The 22498-nt window shown below is 46.2% G+C and overlaps 1 protein-coding gene and 1 long non-coding RNA gene across 2 annotated transcripts; one reads left to right on the top strand and one right to left on the bottom strand.

The window, feature by feature from the left end:
- Window positions 1-988: 988 nt before the first annotated feature.
- Mzf1 (myeloid zinc finger 1) lies at window positions 989-13417 on the bottom strand. The gene is given in 6 exon segments (XM_021659837.2): window positions 989-3139; window positions 10210-10330; window positions 10423-10511; window positions 10923-11097; window positions 11481-11913; window positions 13109-13417. Coding segments are annotated over 6 exon segments (2409 nt in total). The 5' UTR covers window positions 13276-13417; the 3' UTR covers window positions 989-1715.
- Window positions 13408-21854, top strand: LOC132654692 (uncharacterized). The gene is made up of 2 exons (XR_009592374.1): window positions 13408-13796; window positions 21429-21854. It is a non-coding gene; the product is annotated as an uncharacterized LOC132654692 (long non-coding RNA).
- The last annotated feature ends 644 nt before the right edge of the window (window positions 21855-22498 follow it).

Here is a 22498-nt window from a genome sequence, read left to right on the forward strand (position 1 = left end):
CTTCCTCTCAGTTACTAACCAAGATTTATAACTTTCCTCGCTTGTTTTTCTCTCCAACTCATAAAAATGGTCCTTAAAACCTAATTGGGGGATGAGGAACACAAAGCAGGGATCCCAAGGTCTGGTGAATACTAGGCAAATAGCCTATCAATAAACTACATTCCTAGCTGTGCCCCCCCCCCTTAATTTTATTTTATGTGAGTTAGTGTGAAGGTGTCAAATCCCTTGGAATTGAGGTTACAGACAGTTGTGAGCTGCCATGTGGGTGCTGGGAATTGAACTTAGGTCCTTTGGAAGAACAGACAATGCTCTTAACCACTGAGCCATCTCTCCAGCCCCTGGACCCCCCTTTTAAAACTTTTTTTGTCCATTTCCTTGTGTATGTACATGTGCAAAAATAACCCTGAGAACACACATACACACAGAAATTGTGGAGGTCAGAGGACAACTTTTAGGAAATGGTCATCTCCGTCCAACATGTGGGTTCCAGGGATCAAGCTGAGGTCATCAGGCTTGATGACAAATGGCCATATTACAGAGTTATCCCACTACATTCCCCCACCCTGCCATAACCCTATCTGTTTATATTGAGACAGGTCTGTCTGTCGTTCAAGCAGACCTTGAACTAACTAGCAGTTCACCTGCTTCAGCATCCTGAATAGCTGGAATGATTACAAGTCTGTGACATCATACCACCACATTTGTATTTTGGCTTTTTTTTTTAATAGTTTCTTACTATGTAACTCTTACTGTCCAGGAACTTGTGTAGGCTTGCCTGTTGAACTTAACGGCATTACTCTTGCCTCTGCCTCCCAACTGCTGGGGTCACAGGTATATGCCACTAAGTGTATGCTTTTTTAAATATCAGCTATGGTGAAGCCCAGATTGGACTCAAACCTTCTGCAATCCTCCTGTCTCATCCTCCTGAGTGCTGGGATTGTAGGTGTGTACCAACATACCCAGCTGAATTACCTTTTTCAGTCACCCATCAGTTATGTAGTTGGTGGACCTCTGTCTTGATTAGACTCTGAATAATTACCATGGCAGATACAGAGAACCCTTTCCTCCTTTGTGAGTGGCTACTCTGTCCCATCTGAAGCTGGGTGTGGAGAGCTGCTTGTTTGTCAAGCTGCCTTGTTTTTTATTGGAAAACATGTTTTTACCCTGGCCTTCAGAGAAAAGTTTCGCCAAGTTCCTTAAAACTTGTTTGTGTGACTTTGGACCATATCTGCTATAGGGAAATAGTTTTAGAAAAGCTTGGCAGTTCCACGAACTTCTTTTGTATTGATGTGGCTTGTTTCTGCTTTGCCTGTGAAAAAGGAATTATGGAATAAACTCACGCTGCAGGCTTACTGACAGCCCTCTCGAACTGATCCTTTGTGTAGTGTGACTTGCTTTAATTCAGTCCTCACTTCCCACTCAGGAACTGTTCGGCTCTGCTGGCGGGCTCTGGCAGCTGGGCACCTCCTCTGTGTAAGCCAGAATATATCCCACAGGAAAGCAGTGCTGTAATGCTAAAGTGTGGTTGTGCTATTGTGGAAAGGGGTGCATAGCCTGCCAGGAGGCCGTGTGTGCAGAGGCTATGCCAGCAGGGAAACAGCAGAGGAACCGGACAGTTGGGGAGGCAACATCTATTTATTGAGCCCCTACTGAAGACCAGACTCTAGGTGGGCCCAATACGCCAGCCTCACAACAATCCAGTGAGATGTTTTGATCTACTCGGTGCTGTGCACGCGTTGGTGCTGGATGAGCTTGGTGCTCTGGTGGAAGCGGCGGCCACAGTCCTGGCAAGCGAAGGGCTTTTCAGGCCGGTGAGTGCGCAGGTGCTGTGTGAGCGTGGGCCGCTGGCGGAAGGCCTTGCCACACTCGGGGCACTCGTAGGGCCGCTCGCCCGTGTGGATGCGCCGGTGTTGGGTAAGGTTTGCATGCTGCCGGAAGCTCTGGCCGCACTCGGAGCAGGCGAAGGGCCGCTCACCGGTGTGGATGCGCTGATGCTCGGTGAGCCGGGACACCTGCGTGAAGCCGAGGCCGCACTCAGAGCAGTGGTAGGGCTTCTCGCTTGTATGGCTCCTCTGGTGGCGCGTGAGCTTGAGTCGCTGGCTGAAGCGCTGGCCGCACTCGGGGCAGGCGAAGGGCTTCTCGCCCGTGTGCACGCGTAGGTGCTGCGTGAGTGTGGGCCGCTGGCAGAAGGACTTCCCACACTCGGCACAGGCGAAGGGCCGCTCGCCGGTGTGGATGCGCCGGTGCTGGGTGAGGTTGGAGCGCTGCCGGAAGCTCTGGCCGCAGTCGGCACAGGCGAAGGGCCGTTCGACGCTGTGCACGCGCCGGTGCTGCAGCAGTACAGAGCGGCGCCGGAAGTGCCCTCTGCACTCCACGCAACCAAAGGACTTGTCCCCGTGGTGCTCAAGCAGCACGGCGCGTCGTGGGAAGCTTTCACAACACTCACTGCACTGGAAGGGGCCCGGGGGCTCGGGGGTTCCTGGGAGGGACAGGGTGGGTGGCCTTGGACCCGACGACGGGTCACCGTGAATGCGCTGGTGCTGCAGTAAGTTGGAACGCTGTCAAAAGCTCTGGCCGCACTCCATGCAGAGGAATGGCTGCTCACCCGTGTGCACGCGCCGGTGCTCCTCCAGGCGCGCGCTGCGCATGAAGCGCTGGCCACAGTCGCAGCACACAAAAGGCCGCTCCTCAGTATGCGTGAGCTGGTGGCGCAGCAGGTGAGAGCTGCGGCTGAAGCTACGGCCACACTCGACACACACAAATGGTCGCTCACCTGTATGGATCTTCTGGTGCCGCAGCAGATTGCTTCGCTGGCTGAACACCTTGCCACACAAGTCGCAGCGGCCGCCTTGAATCCCTCTGGTCCCTGTGCTAGGGCGGCCCCGACTCCGGCCCCTTGGGGCATGCCAGTGAGTCGCTACCAAAGCTGGACCCATACCGGGGCAGGGGTCCTCGAAGGCAGGCTCCTGTTCACCTCTCTGGTCGCTGTGGAGTAGGAGGGCATGGGCGAAGCCACCTTCTCGGGTAGGGGACTGCATCTGTCCAGAGAGGCTAGCCATGTCCAGATCCCAGGGGACCTGGAGGTGGGGGCTCACCGCATCTGGCTCTGTGGCAGTGCTGTCCATCTGCAGCGTAAATCCTGTACAAGGGGACCCATTCCCTTATGAGACTCTGCCTTTCTGTCCTACCCCCGGAACTCTGGGAGACTGAACTACAGGCCTGGAACTGGGCAGTGAGACAGACAGGATTGTGGCAGTTCTATCTGAACAGGTTTTCCCGAGGTGGGCAAGGTCCTGAGTGAAGAAAACACTAAGGTATGTGTAAAGGCTTTCCTGATTTGACTTAAATCATTGGTGTGAAAAACACCTCTTTCTGGGGTGACAGTGGGGCCCTGTTTTGCCAATGAGGGTCTTAGAAAATGGAAAGAATGTGGATTCAACAAAAGCCAGAGGTGATTTCAACAGGAAGCAGTGGGTGTGGGAATGTAGTTCTTATGTCTTGGGTTTAGACTTGCCACACTCGAGATGACCCAGGCAAGGGGATTCTGATGTAGGCTTTGGGGTTGGTGATGAGATGAACAGGGGCTAAATATGCTCAACATGGGAGCTGTCCAACTAGAAGTATGTCCTTGCTACAGAGTGAGCCTTCAAAGGTGCAAGCCTCAGGCACGAAGGACTACAGAGTGAGCTTCCAGTGTAAGAGGTTTATCAGGGAATGAGCTGTCCATCAAGACAACTGGGGTTGGAGACAAAATGGGTGACAGAAAATCCATGAGGCATCAAAGGGAAGTAAGATAAATTAGAATGCACCAAAAGAAACCAGAATCAAAAACAGACCTAACAACTCTCCAGAGACTAAGGGGCTAATTTACTACAGAGCTTCAGTAAAGCAACAGTGTGACCAAGATAAAAAAACGTATCTGACTGTTTAAACTCCATAGAATATGCCAGTCCCTGCTTAGAAAAATTCACAGGGGCCGAATTGACACATTGTGTCTGAGATTCTTGTTATTTATTTTTCCAGAGGTGGGACTTGAACCCAGGAGGCTTCATGTGGGAGGCAAATATTCTATCATTGAGCCACATCTCCCACTCTGTTTTCACATTCTTTTCTTTTTTATGTTTTTTTTTTTCCATGTATAAGTGTTTTTGGCTGCATGTATGTCTCTGCACCATCTGCGACCATTGTGGCTTCAGTGCCTGTTGAGACCTTAAGAGGAGGTTGGATTTCCTTGCACTGGAGATGCTGACATGTGGATTCTGGGAATTGCATGAGAAGTCAGTGTGCTTTTAACTGCTAAGCTCTAATCCTGCTTCTATAATTTAAAAAAAAAATATGTACATTGGTGTTTTATCTGTAGTCTGCATGTCTGTCTGTGAGAGTGTCAGATCTCCTGGAACTGGAATTACAGACGGTTGTGAGCTGTAATGTGGGTGCTGGGAATTGAACTCCTGGTCCTCTGGAAGAGAGCCAGTACTCTTAGCCGCAGAGCCATCTTTCCAGCCCCACTTTCATAATCTTTAAGTGTTTGTGTGTATTGCTGGCACAACACAGGGTGTGTTGGAAAATTCAATCAATATAGCAAATGAACTGGGCATGGATGGTAAGTACTTTCAATCTCAGAATCTGGGGGATGGAGATAGGATTTCAAAGTTGTTATCTGTTACAAATCAAGTTCAAGGCCAGCTGGGTTACATGAGCTATTGTTTTTAAAACAAAACCAAAACAACCCCACAGAAACTAAAACAGCAGTATTCCCCACTGTCCCAGGAATTGCACTTTCAGGTACTCCTGTTTAGTAGTTGTGTTCCTCTTGTGTTAATGACTAATGAGCAGGGCTTTCCAGGATGTAATGGAAAGCCATGCGCAAGAGCTGGGGACAGAGGATTGATCACAGTGAGCCAGGAGCCCATAGAACTGTCTGAAGATCTGTGGCGATCCCTATTCTTTGCCAACCATATGGCATGAAAACAGGACTAAGGTCATTTGGGCATTCACGAGAACTTTTTTTTTGTAACTATTAAGTGTATGTATGTGTAATTGCATGAATTTGTGTCACCATGTGTATGCAGGTGCCCTAGAAAGCCAGATCCCCTGGAACTGGAGTTACAGGACACTGTGAACCTTCTAATAAGGGTTTGAAAAGTAGTAAACACTCTTAACCACTGAGCTCCCTCTCTTTCTAGCCCCAATTTTTTTTCTTAAAGTATATGTTTAAAACCTACTGTTTATTGTTTTTTTCTTTTAAAAATTTATTTGTTTATTATCTATACAATGCATGCCAGAAGAGGGCACCAGATCTCATTATAGATGGTTGTGAGCCACCATGTGGTTGCTGGGAATTGAACTCAGGACCTCTGGAAGAGCAGCCAGTGCTCTTAACCACTGAGTCATCTCTCCAGCTCCCCCCCCCCTTTTTTTTTCTTAAAAGATATAGTTAAAAACTATTATTTATTGTTGTGCGTGTGCTTATGCTGTAGTGCACTTGTGTAGGTCAGAGGACAACCTACAGAGTTTGGTCTTTTCTTTTTATCATGGGGGTTTCTGGTGAGTCACCTCACCAAGCAAGGATTGTTCATATTTATTTATTTACTTGTTTGTTTGTTTTTGAGACAGTCTCACTATCTATCCCTGGCTGTTTTGAGACTCACTCTGCAGACCAGCTGTCCTCAAACTCGCAGAGTTTGCCTCTGCCTTCAATTGCTGGGACTAACGATGTGTGTCACTATGCCTGGATTGCTCATTAAAAAATTTTTTTTAAGGGGCTAGAGAGATGGCTCAGAGGTTAAGAGCACCAGCTGCAATTCCAGAGGTCCTGAGTTCAATTCCCAGCAACTACATGGTAGTTCTCAACCATCTATAATGAGATCTGGTACCCTCTTCTGGCATGCAGGCACAACATTGTATACATAATAAATAAATAAAACTTTTTAAGAAAAAAAATTTTAAGCCAGGCATGATGGCACACTCCTGTAATCCCAGCATCCTGTGAGGCAGAAGCAGGCGAATCTCTGTGAGTTCCTGGCCAGCTTGGTCTACAAATGAGTCTAGGATAGCCAAGGCTACCCAGAGAAACCTGGTCTCAAAAATATGTTTTGCTTACATGTATGACTGTGTACCACATGCCTGGTGCCAGAGGAGGCCAAGGAAGGTGCTAGGCCGCCAGAATTGAAGTTAGAGTTGGTTGTGAGGCACCCACACTTTCCAGCTCAAGGGCTGTTAATTTTAAAACACTTTTTATTTGAGACAGGGTCTGTATAGTTCTGGCTAGCCTGGAACTCATTATGTAAGCAAGTCTAGCCTTGAATTTACAGTGCTCTTCCTGCTTCCATGCACCTGAACTGAGATTAAAAGTGTATAGCACTGTGTCCCAGCATTTTTATTTTAAATTATGTACATATGTGTATGTTTATATGCTTGTGAGTGCAGTGACCTCAGAGCTCAGAAGAAAGCATCAGGGCTCTTGGAACTGGAGTTACAGGGGGTTGCAAGTTGCCTGACCTGGGTGCTAGGAACCCAATCTGGATTCTCTGCAGAAGGACTGTGTCCTCTTATCTGAGGAGTGATTTCTCTAGCCCCTGAAACATTTTCTTCTTTTTAAACTTTTCTGGCCAGTGCATGGTGGTACATGCCTATAATCCCAGTACTTGTGGTGTTTGAGGCAGAAAGACTGAGATAAATTTGATGTCAGCTTTGAATATGAATGGAATCAAGACTCCCTGGATACGTAGAGAAAAACAATCAATCAACCAAAAACCAACCAAACAAACAAAACAAAAAACCCCACAACAACAAAAACCCCAAACAAACCAAACCATAAAAACTTAAAAAAAATCCAAACAACAATAAAAAAACTTATTTAAAATTATTTTATTTTATATATGTATGGATGTTTTGACTGTATATATGTCTTTGTACCATGTGTGTACAATGCCTGTAATGGCCAGCCAGATCCTTTGGGTTTTGAGCCACTATGTAAGTGCTGGGAATCAAACCTAAGTCCTCTGAAATCAAACCTTTACTTTTAATCACTGAGCTATTTCTCCAGTCCCATAAAAAACAAAAGAATAATCTTTTCATCTTTCTGCTTTTTGTTTTTTGGCTTAAAACAAAAACATCTTACTATGTAGCCCTGGCTACATAGAGCCTGCTATGTAGATCAGGCTGGCTTTTTAGATCAGGTAGCCTTTGCCTCTCCAGGGCCACCATTTCTTGCTTGCTGTGTGCTTTTGAAACAGCATTTTACTATGTATCCTAGACTGGGTCTACTTGTGTTTATAAAAGGCTACTGAGCATGACCTGGCTGTCCAGGTATGTGTCGCTTAACTAAAGGGAAAACTCTTGAGAAAGGTGTTGTCAAGTGGCTTGCTTTTTACATTAAAACCAATTTTTTTTTGTTGCATGTGTATATGTGGCCACATGCGTGTCATGATGCATATATGGAGGTCAGAAGACAACCTGTGGGAAGTGATTTTCTCATTCCACCATGTGGGTCCCAGAGATTAAACTCAGGTTGTCAGGCTTAGTAGCACTGCTTGCGTCATCTTGCTAGCCCTAACTTTTGAGACAGGATCTTACACTGTAGTCCAAGCTGGCCCTGATGACATGGCAAACCTCCAGCTTCTCCCTACCATCTGCATCTGCCTCCCAAGTGTTAGGTGTATAGACCCATATCCAGCTTTGGCAGTAATTGTTGTTTGTGGTCTGGGCTGACCAATACACTGTTATACATGATTATATTCTGTCTGCTCCTTTGCACCCAGATTCTTTCTGGAAGGCATGGACAGATCTTGTCATGTTGGCTATTGGGCACAGATGGGGCACTGCACTGTGAACTCTTTGTACACTGTTCAGAGTTTCTACCGTGTGAGTGCATTAATTCTGGGTACTGTTCTGAGCTGGTTCAACTTTGTGAAACAAGCTTGCTTTTGCCTCATGGCAGCTGGGTTTAGGGCAAGGCAGCTTCTACATATGAGCAGGACTATTACCTGCTAACTATGTAGGGCAAGCCCTAGCTGCAAAATGGTTTAAGATGGGTGGTCCTGTTGAGCCATTTCTTACTCAGGATAAAACAAACCATGATTGTCTCTAGGCTAGGCTGTTGTTAGCCAGGATCCATCCCAAATGCAGTTATTTCAAAGCTCTAGGACACTGAGATGTTGCTTGACTTGCACATGAACACTCACTGCTACCCAAAGCAGCCCTGTAGAATGGCTCTTTGGAGACAGGTTCTCTTTACCGTCTTGCTTGCTGATGTACTACAGTGTATCAAACTATTTCTGCCTTGTGTTTTTTATTGGATTCATTTGTATCTGCATGTCACTAGCCTTCCAGTGCTGTCCCTGGCATGGCATTAACATTTAAAATAGTATCATAATGAATCACTAAAAGGATCTCTGGGAGTAGAGTTCTAATAGTAGAGTTAGCATGTGCAAAAGCCCAGGGTTCAGACACTATCACCACTATCACCACTACCACCACCAAATAACTAACAGGGCTGGGGATGTGTGTCAGCTGGCAAAATGCTTGTGGCATGCATGAAGCCCTTCGTTCTATCCACAACACTGCATAAACCAGGAGAGGTATTCTGTTCCTATAATCTTCAGCATGTGGGAAGTAGAAGCATGAGGATTAGTTGTTCGAGATCAAGCTCAGCTACATATTGAGTTTCAGGCCAGCCTAGGATATAGTAGACCCTGTCTCAACACTAAACAGGACCCTCCTCCAATAACCAAAACTCTGGCAACTACAAAAGGCACAGTTGGAGGATGAGGCAAGCAGTTAAGGACATGACAGGGGTCATGGAGGTGAAGATGAATTGATGCTTGAAAGCAAGAGGTATGGTGCTTACAGCAAGAACTGCTGGAGGAGGAAGCAGCCAAGGGTCCTGAAGCACTACTGCCAGTATGCCTGCAACAGAGCTGAGAGACTGGCACTGTGGAGGAGAAGGGAAGCAGGCCCAAGCACTGCAAAGTGGCCCCTGCCCAACACGAGCAAGGCTGGTCAAGACAGGTGAAGGCCGAGGTAGTAGTGGTCAAGACAGGTGAATGCTGAGGCAGTAGGCACTTGTGCTGGATGCTCTTTTCTGCCTCAGTGTGCTGCCAAGGCTGACGGCCTGAGTTGTATCCTGAGTATCCACATGACGGAAAGACAAAAGTGACTCCTGCCATCTGTCATCTGAACTCTACGTATGTACACACATACACCTGCTCAGACTCACACACAAACAAAGAGGGTGGAAAATGAGAGTGATGACATTAAAGGACCATCCCAGAGGCAAGAGCCTTGGTTTACACCATCACATCATGTTCGAGAGAAACTTTCCGGGCTCAGAGGGTAGGAGCACTGGCTGCTCTTCCAGAGGTCCTGTGTTCAATTCCCAGCAACCTCATGGTTGCTCACAACCATCTATAAAAAATTTCCTACTAATAAAATATATGAATTTCAGATAGAGAAGATTCATCAACAGTAGTAGTTAAAAAGAAAAAAAAATCTTGCAGATGAGTCCAACAGAACAGTCTGGGACTGGGGTATAGCTCAGAGGAAAAACTGCCTAGGAGGAGCTAAGGCGAGGCTCAGTGGTGGGACTAATGCCTAGAATCCACCAGTGAGAGGCTGGAGGTAGTATGGCTCAGTATAGAATTCTTGTCCATAATCAGTGGGAAGCACGGGTGTGGCTCAGTGATAGTATGCTTGCCTGGCATGCACAATTCCTGAATTCCATACCTAGTATGGAAGAATAAACTAACAAGGGCTAGAAAAGTGTGTTTCAGATCTGTAAACCACTCAGAGTTTTACTTCTCATCCCAGAACTCACAGGGTGATACACCTGAATAAGGAAGTAAATCAAGAAAGAGCAGAGCCAGGGTGACTGGGCGGGTCCACCTCTGTCCTCAGCAGTTGCCTGTGCTGTGTCAGAACTACTTGTGCCTTGTTTACTATTAAGCTGTCTTTGCCAGATCCCAACATCCCTGCTCTAGTATCCAAGCAGAGTCTGGATTCCATGCAGAATGCCATGACTGGGAGGGGTTGTGGAAAATGTTTTCCAGAAGGTATTATGACACAGGGCAAAGTCAGGAAGAGCCAAAGGCTGAGTGGCACAGAATGCTAAAGCAGTCAATTGCTGAGACTGGACTAGGGTAGGGATAAGGGTTCATGAATGTAGTGGAAGATGAGGAGGGCTCAATCCCATTGAGTCCATTCACTAACCTGGTGAAAAGATGCCCCCTATTTCCTCATGCCACAGGGCCACAGGGTCCTCGCTCCATGGGGACACATCAGGCTCAGTGTTGCTGTGAGGAGAGGTCTGGTCCAGTGCTGTCTCATGGCCCTGAAACCACAGTGGTCACTGTTGGACTTTGCCTGGCTGGGCTCAGAGGACCTATCTGACACCCACCCATTATAGGGCAGAAGGTCACTCACATTCTGTGTAGGGCCCACCTGGGCCTTCTTAAGTAGGAGGGTGGCTGCAGCGTCTTGGGCAGCAGGAAGAAGCCCAGACTCCAGGAGCTCTGGGGAGAAAAAGAGGGGTTAGGCACCACAAGAAATTTCCCACCCTTCTTAATGGTGCTAGGTGCTGGGTTCCAGACCTGAGGGAGATATGGGGCACAATCTCAAAGCTGGGAAGGACAAGGCAGGATGGCTGAGGGCCCAGTAGGAATAGCGTCAAATAGGGTTTTCTGAAAGGCAGACAGATGAGACAAGCACTGGTTTGTAATCTGTATCTCTGTGGGTCCCAAGACAGTCTGTCCCATGATGCTTGTGGAAATCTGTGGAAACGGAGCTGTGGTGGTCAGGGATATGGGGGAAAGGAAGGGCAGAGGCACACTGAAACTATTTCATCTAGCAGGCTCTGGCGCAGTGGAGTGTAATCAGTCTTGCCCAACTAGGCTTCAAGCCCTGTCCTCTTTGCCTGCTCTCACCTGAATTCTCCATCACTTCTGTCTCCTCTTTCATTTGAAGGTCCAGCAGCAATTCTTGCATGGCCCCAGGGGGAGTCTCAGCCGGAGGCTCTGGAGCCTGAAGCTTAATAGGCTGGAAGCTGGAGGGTTCCATCTTTTCTGATAGAACCTCTTTGCCCTGCACCTGGACTGTGACCTAGGGAGATGCACAGACCAAGGAGAGAATGGGACTAGGAACAAACCATGGTCTAGGGAACCCACTCCACTGTAGGACCTCCTGGTCAACCCATACTGACTAGGTCCTTCTAAGTCCTAAGCTTCCCTTTTTCCCTTTCTTGAACCTGAGCAGAAAACAAAAGGACTGTTTGCTGGCACAGATGGTTGTCTCATGTAGCTTAGGGGATGACAGGTAATGCAGGTATGGGCTCCTGTCCTGAGCAGCTTCACAAAGGATTCCTGTTATAGGTAGACACTGCTGTATGACCAAGGACCAATGCCATGCCTGGACATGGCATTCCCAGAGTGAGGCAAACCTTGATGGTGCTCTAGCCCTGACCTTCCACCCAGCTACTGACTCACCCATTTCCGAGGTCCATCCAGCTCCCATTGAAGTCTGTCAACCAAGGCAGCAGCCTCTTCAGGGCTGCCTGGCCACTTCCCTTGCACACGAGCCTGGATCTCAGGAGGCAGTGCACCTAGGAACTGCTCCAACACCAAGAGTTCTAGCATCTGTTCCTTGGAGTGTACCTCTGGGCGTAGCCACTGGTAACACAGCTCTCGGAGCTGGGCCAGAGCTTCCTGAGGACCTATTGCCTTCTCATAATGGAAGCAACGAAAGCGCAGACGCGCAGCCTCAGGGCCTGGGTCCCACAGAGTGTCCTCTCCCTCCTCCTCAGCATCCTCCAGCTTCACCAGGACGGGCTCATTTTCTGGGGGTGCACGGCCTGGGGAGTCCAGCACAGTGGGTCTCATCAGGAGTGCCAGATCAGGTCTTTGAGGCCAATGTCTGCCCCTAGGGAAAGAATAGTATGAGGCATCTGGAATGGTGACAGATGGGGGCAATGAATGCTTACTGAGTGCCTACTGTATGCTGTATTGTTTGATCCTGGGACCTTCTCCATGCAGAGGACATGTGAGGGAACAGGCACTGACAGGTCAGCCACAACCCAGAGACCAGCGGGAACTCTGAACCACTTGCTTTGCTGACCTCTCCAGCTGGGCCTATAAGTGTCTGGTAGCTTACCGTGTTCCAAATACATGTTGCTCCTTAGGCTTAGAGACATTTCTCTTCCCTAAATCCTATTCCTTTAGCAGCGGCCTCATCCCAGCAGCTGCCTCACTACTTGCATCTGGGCATCAGTATACCACTGCTGGCTCCTCCCAGACTCCCAATTAACAGTCCCTTAATGTTTTCTACCCAGTCTCAGACTTGGCCCTTCTCTCACACCCCACCATTCCCCTCCCAATGTAGTCACCCCAGAAGGACTGCCCTGCTCCACTTGATCCCCCATCTCAACTTCTCTCAGGCAAACATCTTTCCACTTCTCTCCAACACTAGAAGCTAATTTATTATATCTAGCAATGATCCATTTCTTCAGCTCTCTGATTTAGTTGGGGTTGGGAGTTAATGGGGGAAATTCTGAGGACCCTCAAAGGCCTCCAAATCACTGGACTAACAGTCTGCAAAGAAGGGCCAAGAGACTGATTTCTCTGTGCCTATGTGAACTGCAGTTTCTGACCTGCAAATAGGGCTGATTTCTCCTCCCCAGATACTTTCTGCATCTGGGACTTTGTGAAAATCTGAATTTAGTATTGGGGTGACATCAAGAGTTAGCTTGATGTCTATGGATTACACCTCCTTTCCTCAGAGTGCCAAGTCAACAAACCTAGAGAGTAACTTGGAACAACCACTAAGCAAGTAGAGTGTCCGGTCGCCATGGCAACGATGACGCCAGCATAGGGCTGGCCGGCAGGGAGTTCCAGGCCCCTGCCAGCGCTACGGGTTTGCCTCCCAGAACCCACTCCTCTATCCAAGGCTTCCCAGTGAAGGGACTCCCATCCTTTCTTCAGTGGTTCGAGGATAGCTGCACGCTCCTAAACGCGCACATTCCCGTTCGCTTCATTCATACTAGACTACATTTCCCAGACTGCTCCGCGCGCAGCTTCAAGCCCTCCTGCCCTTCCCCCACCTTTGCCTCCCTTTGTACCCTTCTTCCCGTCCCCAGGAGATTGCTCTAGTCGCAAGGATCAGGTCGCACTCCTGGCCGTTTCTTCCCACTCTGCCTGTCTCGAATCCAGGCATCAGGGCCCTGTCGACGTGCACAATCCTCTCAGGGGGCAACGGATGGCAGCACCGCCTTGCAAGACAGCGCATGCCCCCCACCACATTTTTGTCAATTCACTACGGGCCTTCCCAGGGATTTGCAGGGTTCTGCACCAATCACCGCTCTCACTAAGGACGCCATCAGACTCTCCGTCTCCATGGCAACCCTGGTCCGGAGGGTCGTCCCCTCCGCTACCGCCTGAGCTGTTGGGCAAAGGATTCAGCTAGATGCTTTCTGGGAGTCGTAGTCGGGGAGCGCCTCCGTGTGTGCAAGTGCCGCACCATCAGACTTTTGTACTTTTGCGCGGTGGATGGGTTTGAGCGTGGTTCCATGGTAACCAGGGGACAAGACTGGTGGTATCCTAGGTAACGACCGGACTACCTGATTTAGGAAAGGCAGTTCGATTCTGTGGTGAGAGCATGGGGAGGGAACAGGGACACAAATACCAGAGATAGCTATGGAGGAAGGCAGAGATACCCGCACACAGAGGAGGAGGAGAGCTGCCCGAAAATTGTGAGGGCGAAGACTCGATGCGAAGAGAGACAGCGAATATCAGTGAACGCACACAGAGGTATAGTTCTGAATGAAAGGGTGGGTTTCATTCATTAAAGTCAGAATTAGGACCTGAGATCATGTCAAAAATAAAAAAATAGTGAGAGGAAGCAGAAAGGGTTGGGTTAGGAAAGTAAGACATCGAGACTCTTGGGACCCATCCGAGTACAAAGGTAAGCAGGAGGAAAAGACGGAAATTAGAGATAAATTAAGATGGACTGATAAATTTCAAAAACTGAGAGAAAGATGGCAATAAAAAGAGACAGTTGGATGTATATGTGTGGGAGACATTTTAAGAGAAAACGAACAGAAAAATTGACGATACAGCAGAAAGATGACCTGGAGTCCTCTAGTTTCCTAGTGTCATTTACCAAACTCATTTTGAGACACCTGAATACTTAAACATCGCAATCTCCCCTCCCCCCGTTATCTGTGGTTGTGTTACGCTCATGTCTCGCCGACCCCAAAGACCATGAAGGAGCTGATTCCAAAACAAATGCTCGAACTTGGGCCCACACTGTCATTAAGGCAGTGCTGTAGAGTGTAGAGCTCAAGGGGAGGAGGGTTTTTAAAGGGTTACAGTGAGTTTGGGAAATTACAGCTTAACAGTTACACAATTGGGTAACATTCAGCAAGGGCAAAGTGTTTGTGGTTAACAACTATCATTGAGCAAGCTATCTATAGACCTCAGGAAGGTTAGGAATTTCTGTGCCGTGAGAGTTCTACTACCAGGTGGGCGGACTGCCCAGCACAGATGCCCCACCCTGAGATAAGATACCTTCCCATTCTTGTGGTTACCTCCAAACTATTCCTTGGGTAGAAAATTTTATTGTCTTCTTCCTGGAATTGGTGACTTATGGCCTAGTTCCTGGGACTGGTGACTTTTGGGAAGGGGGTCAGGCCCGGTTCTCTCAGTTAAAGGCCATACACTATTCTGGCAGAAATTGACTTACTTGAAACAGTTGGGTTGCAAATGAGTTCTGCCCAGCACATCACATGAATTAGTTCTGTATCCTTACATCCAACCTTTTGTTTTATTTCAGATTCATTCATTGAATCTTTGTGGAACCACCTTTGCTACCTTTCTGGTTTCCTTGAAACATAGAAATTTTTGACACATGTCCTCTAGGGTCATGGTTCTAATCTATCTATCTATCTATCTATCTACTATTTTAGACAGGGTTTCACTGTCTTGTCCTGGCCCTCTCTATGTAAACAGAGTGACATCATATTTAAAGATCCCTCTGTTCTTGCCTCCTGAATGATGGGATTAAAGGCTTGTGCCATGGCCACTGTGAGCAGTCTTGTTTTTGATGGTGTCTTGGATAGCCTAGGTAGACCTCCAGCTTTCTGTCCTCATGATGAATAACAAGTCCTCAAGTAAGAGGACTTGATAGTACTATTTGTTAGATATGGCTCTTTCTAAATTGAACATTTGATCATTTTGCTTTTACCTCCCAGTTGTTGGGTAGTGAATATTAACATCCCAAAAGGAGGAATAGGAGAAAGCACTGGAGCAGTGAACCAGAGTGAGGCTGGAACCGGACAAGAAAAAATCTTGTAGCTATCATGTCCAGCATACTCCAGTGGTTTGATTGAGCTTCAGTGATCCTGGGCAGCCCCTACACCTAAGGCCTTACTCTTTGCAGCCAGATAACCCCTTTCTCACACTGTCTCCCTTTACTGCCTGTGTCTTTTCTCAGCAGACATACCATGTACTATGTCCATGCCATCTCCAACATCTTGGGGCCTTCACCCTTAGGGCACAACACACAGCCCTCTTGTGGTAGGAGGAGGAGTCTCCCAAGGGCTACGAGGAAGAAAATTGCAAAAGAGCATTGTGGCTTAGTCAGTGTTTACGAATGTACATGTAGATTGGTGAGTGCCCTCCTGTAACAGAATTTCAGCCAGAACCGTTGTATCTGGCATGAATCTGGAATGATGGCACCTAAGCTTTGAAGTAGCCTTTTGTCAGTGATTGTTACCTGAGCTTTTTATGGGGTTGTTCTATTGAAGGCTTCTCGGATCCTTTGCATAATTTAGTCCAGAGATAAGTCTGGCAAACCAGAGAAAGTTTCATATGGCTGATAATTGCTTAGGTAATGGGTCTTTCAAGATAACATCTAGTTCAGATACTAGGTTTTGGTATGAGGAAATTGACTTGCTAAAAGTGCCATTAGTGTAACAATAAAAAAAGTTTCTAGGAAGTTGTCAGAGTTCAGTCCTTGAGAGACTGATCCCCTTGCTGTCAAGAAGCCTAAATTCATCCTGTAGTCCCTCTCATTTCTTAGATCAATCTTCCAGCAGTGTAACTCAGAACACCCATACCTCCCTGTGGACATGTAAACTACGTCTCTCCTATAAGTCCTCTCTTCTCATTCTAGCCATTACTACCTAGTAGTTAAAAACATCCAATTAAAATGTATGTAGAGCTGTATGGGAGACAAAATGTCTGAAAGCTTCAACTCTATAGCATTTGGGGCTCTAGACTTTGGCTTTAAAGCCTGGTGACCAATACAACAAACTACTTCCCAATAATAGTAGCCTTCAGTTCTGGCTTCTTTCTTTTTTAACAGTACTTATAGTCCCTTTTTTTTGGATGTATTTATTTTATTTAATGTATATGAGAGTTTTGTCTGCATGTATATACATGCAACCTTCAGTGCCTGAGGCCTTAAGAGGTCATAAGGGTTAGTATTTATTTAAAAATGATGACACACACACAACAGATATTATATGAAAGAGATTTATTGGATGGAGGTGGAGATATAGAGAAGAAAAGGAGAGAGAGACTTGGTGTGGGTCCCCCAGGAAAGAAATTGAGGTGGAGAGAGGAAGAGAAGAGAGTAAGAAAGAGACAAAGTGGCAGGTTGGTTCTTTTATAGCTTGTACATGTACAGCTGAAAACTGAGCCTGCCACACATCTGGTGGGCGACACATCATGACATCATAGGTTACTTAGCAACCCAGAAGCAGGGTGCCTATATGCTAACAATAACAGGACATCGAGATCAGAAGGTATTTTATTCCCTGGAACTGGAATGATGGATAGTTATGAAACACCATGTGAGTGCTAGGAACTAAACCTAGGTCTTCTGCAAGAGCAACAAGTACTCTTAACCACTGAGCCATCTTTTTCAGACACAGGGACCTGTTTCTTGAATTAGAAACCATGTGATTGTGCTGGAGGGATGGCTGAGAGGTTAAGAACACTGGCTGTTCTTCCAAAGGTCCCGAGTTCAATTCCCATATGTAACCATATGGTGGCTCATAACTATTTATAATGAGATCTGGTGCCCTCTTCTGGCATGCAAGCAGAAGACTCCATAAATAATAAATAAATCTAACAAACAAAAACCCCTGTGATTCTCTCAAAGGCTGCCTGGAGGGACTCTCATCCTACTACTATCCATTGCCTGGACTACCAAGCTATCTTTCAAAAGCTGGTGATGAGCTTCATTACTTACAGTCTACATGTTTGCAAAACCAGTATTATGTGTCTGGTACCATCTAGAGCAGGTCCCTTGATCCTCTTAGATCATGACTGTAGCAACCTTTGAGCATTGGGGCAGCTGAGTAGTCTGAATACTGGGGAAACATGAATTTTTCAAGGTTGTAGCTCTGTTTAACTAGGGAGTCCCTTTCTCAACAGAAAGGTTCACCCTTTCCACCTTTGAGCCAGAGATCAGAGATGGGTGCTGTCTGGCTGTTTTCTGAGATGCTCTCTTTCTTATTGTCCCAGTGAAAATTGTTCTCTCTCTTTTTCTCTCTGACAGGGTCTCACTATGCAGCCCTGGAACTCACTTTGTAGATCATGCTGGCTTCAAATTCACAAAGATCTGCCTGCCTCTGCCTTCAAAGTTCTAGGATTTGTCATGCACTACCACACCTGGCTTGTTGGGCCTCTCTTTAAAAGGGGTTAATGTATTTTACAACCACTGAGTTATACACAACTTTCAACTCACTCCTTTTCTGGAAAGCTTCCCCCCCCCCCTCAGAAACAGAATCTTAATATACAGCTCTGCTTGGCCTGGAACTCTCTGTGTGATTCAACCTAGTCTCAAACTCACAGCAATCCATCTGCCTCTGCTACCCCAGTGCTCAAATTAAAGCCATTTGCCACCATTTCTGGCCAAGACTTTATTTTTTTAAAAAAATTCTTTATTAATTACACTTTATTCACTTTGTATCTTCCCTGTGGTTCCCTCCCTCCTCCTGTCCCAATCCCTCCCTTCCTCCACCCTCTGCATGCATGCCCCTCCCCAAGTCCACTGATAGGGGAGGTCTTCTTTTCCTTCCTTCTGATCCTAGTCAATTAGGTCTCATCAGGAGTGGCTGCAGTGTCTTCTTCTGTGGCCTGGTAATGCTGCTTCCCCCTCAGGGGGAGTAATTAAAGAGCAGGCCAATCAGTTCATGTCAGAGTCAGTCCCTGTTCCTATTACAATGGAACCCACTTGGATACTAAACTGCCATGGGCTACATCTGTGCAGGGGTCTTAGGTTATCTCCATACATAGTCCTTGGTTGGAGTATGAGTCTCAGGAAAGACCCCTGTGCTCAGATTTTTTGGTTCTGTTGTTCTCCTTGTGGAGTTCCTGTCCTCTCCAGATCTTACTGTTTCCCACTTCTTTCCTAAGCTTCCCTGCACTCTATCCAAAGGTTCCCCTTAAGTCTCAGCATCTGCATTGATTGTTTGCAGGGCAGAGCCCAAGACTTCATTTTTAAAAATAAGATTTTTTTTTTTTTTTTTTGTGTGTGTGTGTGTGACTGATCTGTATGTGCCTGTTCTGTTTATAAGCATCACATATGTGAATGTTTCCACACAGGTCAGAAGTGAAGAGACTCTAGCCAGCCTGAACATGGCAAACATGGCTCTGACAGGCTTTGCTCTTCTCAGTTCCCTTTGCCTTGCTAAAAGCTGTAAAGATTACATTCCTGAAGTTAGCCACTAAGGTCTATTCCCTTATTTGGCCACTTTCTCCTCCTGAGGCTTACTACCAATATTCAGCTATCAAAGTATTGAAATCAAGCAATTAACACCCCCTTTGGCTCACCTAATTAACATACCCACTTAAAAGTAAACATCTTATCCTAACATGACCTTTCCCCATTTGCCAATGGGTAATGGCTGTCTACTTTCTATCCAGAGGCAATTCTTTGTCTTCCCACCAGGACAAACACTTCTGCCCCCGTCTCTTATTCCTTTTCCCTTCTCCCTAGACCTCTATCTCCTGTTTTTGTGTCTTATTTCCTGTCTTTTGTCCCTCTGGGGCAAATAAATTTCCTATGTTCTGAGAATTTGGTCTTGGGATCCTGAGCCCATACAGATCCTTTCAAGAAAAAGGCATGGAATTCCTTGTAGTTAGTATAACAAAAGTTACATTTTATTATGCTGAAGGTCATCACACAAAGTTCACACTCTAAAGGTTGTTCACCTGTGCAATGACATATCTTAGTTGAAAGTAAGGTCCAGTCTCTAAACGAAGTCTCTGATTCTAGCAGCAGGATACTGGAGGAGACTCTGCAGCTGCAGGGGAGATCAAGGTGGTTTGTAGAGCATTGCTTTTGGTCGCTGCTTATATACTGTCAAGTGGGTGTCATAGGGTTCTAGGACTGTGTCTGGCTGTCTTGAGTGAGTGATGTCACTGGGTTCTGGTTATCAGGTGCAGCCGTAGGTGTAGCAGGGTTTCTGACTAAGCTATTTTTAAATGTCTAAGAAGCATTTTTACTATTGTTAGGATCCAGAACTTGCAGAAGAAAACACCACAGACTCAAATAGTATACAAACATTCTGCAGAAGTCCAGTGCACTGGGGACTTCGCCTATGCAAAGCAAAATGTTGAATGAATTGAGCTCAAATGCTTCTTTTGTAGGTACTCAGATGGAATTTCAGGGTGGGTTAGGTAATCGTTAGTATAATTGGGGCATTTAAAACTTGGGCAACTTTTGGACTGGTCAGCAATCATTATCATAAAACAGGCTATTTCTAACCTGACAGTTAAGCAACCTTATTTTCCTGCCAGATGGTCCGGCAGAGGGTCAGGCATCCTTTGATTAGCTGCCCATTTTTTTGTGGTTTTTCCAGTAAATGCTGATCTATTCTGGGAAATGGGAACTTAGGCCTTCTTCTGAGAGACCAAAGAATTAAATAATATTTTGGAGTATTGGTTTAAAGTTTAAAGAACAAGCCTGAACAAAGGCCAGCCAGGTAGAGACATGTTCAGCCACCTGGGGAGAGGAACTAGCTTTACTGCATTCTTTTCCTGCCCACTAGAGATACAGTTGCTAGGAAACCAACCCAGATGGCCAGGCTAGAACTGTGTATGGTCTTGGCACCTAAAGTAAACCATTTATTTCAAAAGTCAATTTCCCTTACCCAATCATGTACTGCCAAGGCATGTAACCCACCACATGTGATTTTTCCCTTTAAAAACCTTGTTCTCCTAGACAGCGCCACTGCAGTCCTCCTCTTCACTGAGGAGGTTGCTGCAACCCAGGCTTGAGCTAGTATTAAATAAACCCTCATGTATTTGCCCTGGAGTCTATTCCTGGTGGTCTTTGTGGGGTCTCATGGACTGAGCATAACACTCCATATTTATTTATTTTTTAACAAGAGACTGAAGCCTGTCTTGGCATAAGCTCAGATCCTATGTCACACTGTAGTGGGGTCTCAAATGGAACTTCAGTTTTAATTGGGGTCTCACATTGTACTCATTACACTTTGGAACTGAAGCTATAGGTAGGTGGTAGTAAGCAGCCTGACATGGGGGGTGTGAACTTTATCTAGGTCTTCTGGAAGAGCAGCAAGTGCTCTTTAACCACTGTTGTAAATGATGATTAATATTTACTAATAATTATCTTTTAGTAATGTTTGCTGTTAATCCTAAACAGCTGTATAACCAAATCACCACACAGAGACTGGGTTTATTTAGTTAACCTAGAACACAATGCTGGGCAATAGTTACTCCATCCCAAACCTCCAAGCCCTCATAGTTTCCTAACATTTAGATTTCCCACATTATACTTGCTTTTAGTGATATATTAGATCCAGTCCATCTCTCCATATCATTCCAAGATCTCTCCTCCAGCTCTTCTCTCTCAGCTCTGCCTAGCCCTCTCTCCTCCCTCTCATTTCCTGTCCTCTGGCTCCTCCCCTTGCTCTACATTGTGGCTAGTTGCTTTATTTTGGCCTGTTTACACACAGTTGAGACAGGATGCTTAGAATAAGTATCACAGTGCAATATCGAATTGAAACGGGCGGATGGGGGGGAGAAATCAGCATTTGAATGAACAAGGGTAAGGTATATACATTTCAAAAGAACATTATACCAACAAACCACTAAGTTCCATACAGCCCCAAGACTGGTTTGTTTTAAAAATATTTCTGCTCTGCTTTGTTTCCAGTTCTTAACTAGCCCAAAGCAGCCAGAATCTGGTATGCTATAGTCTTAGTATGATTATTACTGTGATGTAACACCATTATCAAAAGCAAGTGGGTGAGGAAAGAGTTAATTTGGATTACATTTCAACAACACTGATTATCATTGAAGGAACTCAGCTCAGGAATTCAAACCATGGTGTGTGTGTGTGTGTGTTCAAACCTGGTGTTGTGTGTAATACTTTCCTCCTGTTTGAATCATTTTATCCTATAGGGAAACTCTTGAAGCAAGAAGGTAAACAACTCAAAATACCTTCAAGAAGTCCCTTAAACTGACCAGATTAATTGGGTCCTTCTCCATCAGAGTAAACAATAAAAGCTAAGAGTTCCTCTCAGAAGAAGGAAGCTGGGCTTTAAAGAAAACTCTCAGACAAACTGAGTTTCAAAGAAGGCTCTGAGACTGGACCAGCTGGAAGAAGTCTGGACCAGCAAGACACAGGAAAGTACACTCTCCACCATGTTGAACTACCTTCAGGCTGTGCAGTGTGTTCCAGGTTCCCAGCTTTGTGAGCAGTCATCCATGCTGGAATGGGCTTTGGTGACACAGCTGTCTTTGAGTAATTTCTGATCCTGTAAAGTTACACCTCACCCATATTCTTGTAAGTAAACCCCAATAAAACTCATGGTTCACCAAGCTGAACTTTGTACTTCGTTGTATCTTGGGCTTCCCATCTGGGTTGAGTAGATGTGTATGCTGTGTCTCCCCAGGAAGTTTCATCTCTAATGTCTGTTATTATAGGCAAGAGCTGATGCAGGAGCCAAGGAGAAATCCTGCTTACTAGCTTACTCCACTTGACCTCCTCAAGACAGGTTTCTCTGAGTAGCCTTGGCTGTCCTGGACTTGTTTTGTAGACCAGACCAGCCTCAAACACTCAGAGAACCACCTGCCTCTGCCTCCCTAAGTGCCAGGATCACAGGTGTGTGCCATCCACCACACCTGCCTTCTACAGCTTTTTTTTTTTTTGGCTTTTAAAATTTTTTTTCTTAAATTGTATAAATTGTAATAAATGATAATTTAAAACATTCATAAATTTTTTCTTTTTTATTTAGTTTTTGATTATTACAATTTATTCATTTTGTATCCCAGCTGTAGCCCCCTCCCTCATCCCCTCCCAATCCCATCCTCCCTCCCTCTTCTCCCATGCCCCTTCCCTACCTCACTGTTAGGGGAGGTCCTCCTTCCCTTCCATCTGACCCTAGCCTATCAGGTTTCATCAGGACTAGCTGCATTGTCTTCCTCTGTGGCCTGGTACAGCTATGCTCCCCCCAGGGGGAGGTGATCAA

Source organism: Meriones unguiculatus, chromosome 6 (assembly GCF_030254825.1).
Source record: "Meriones unguiculatus strain TT.TT164.6M chromosome 6, Bangor_MerUng_6.1, whole genome shotgun sequence".
Classification (NCBI taxonomy): Eukaryota; Metazoa; Chordata; class Mammalia; order Rodentia; family Muridae; genus Meriones; species Meriones unguiculatus.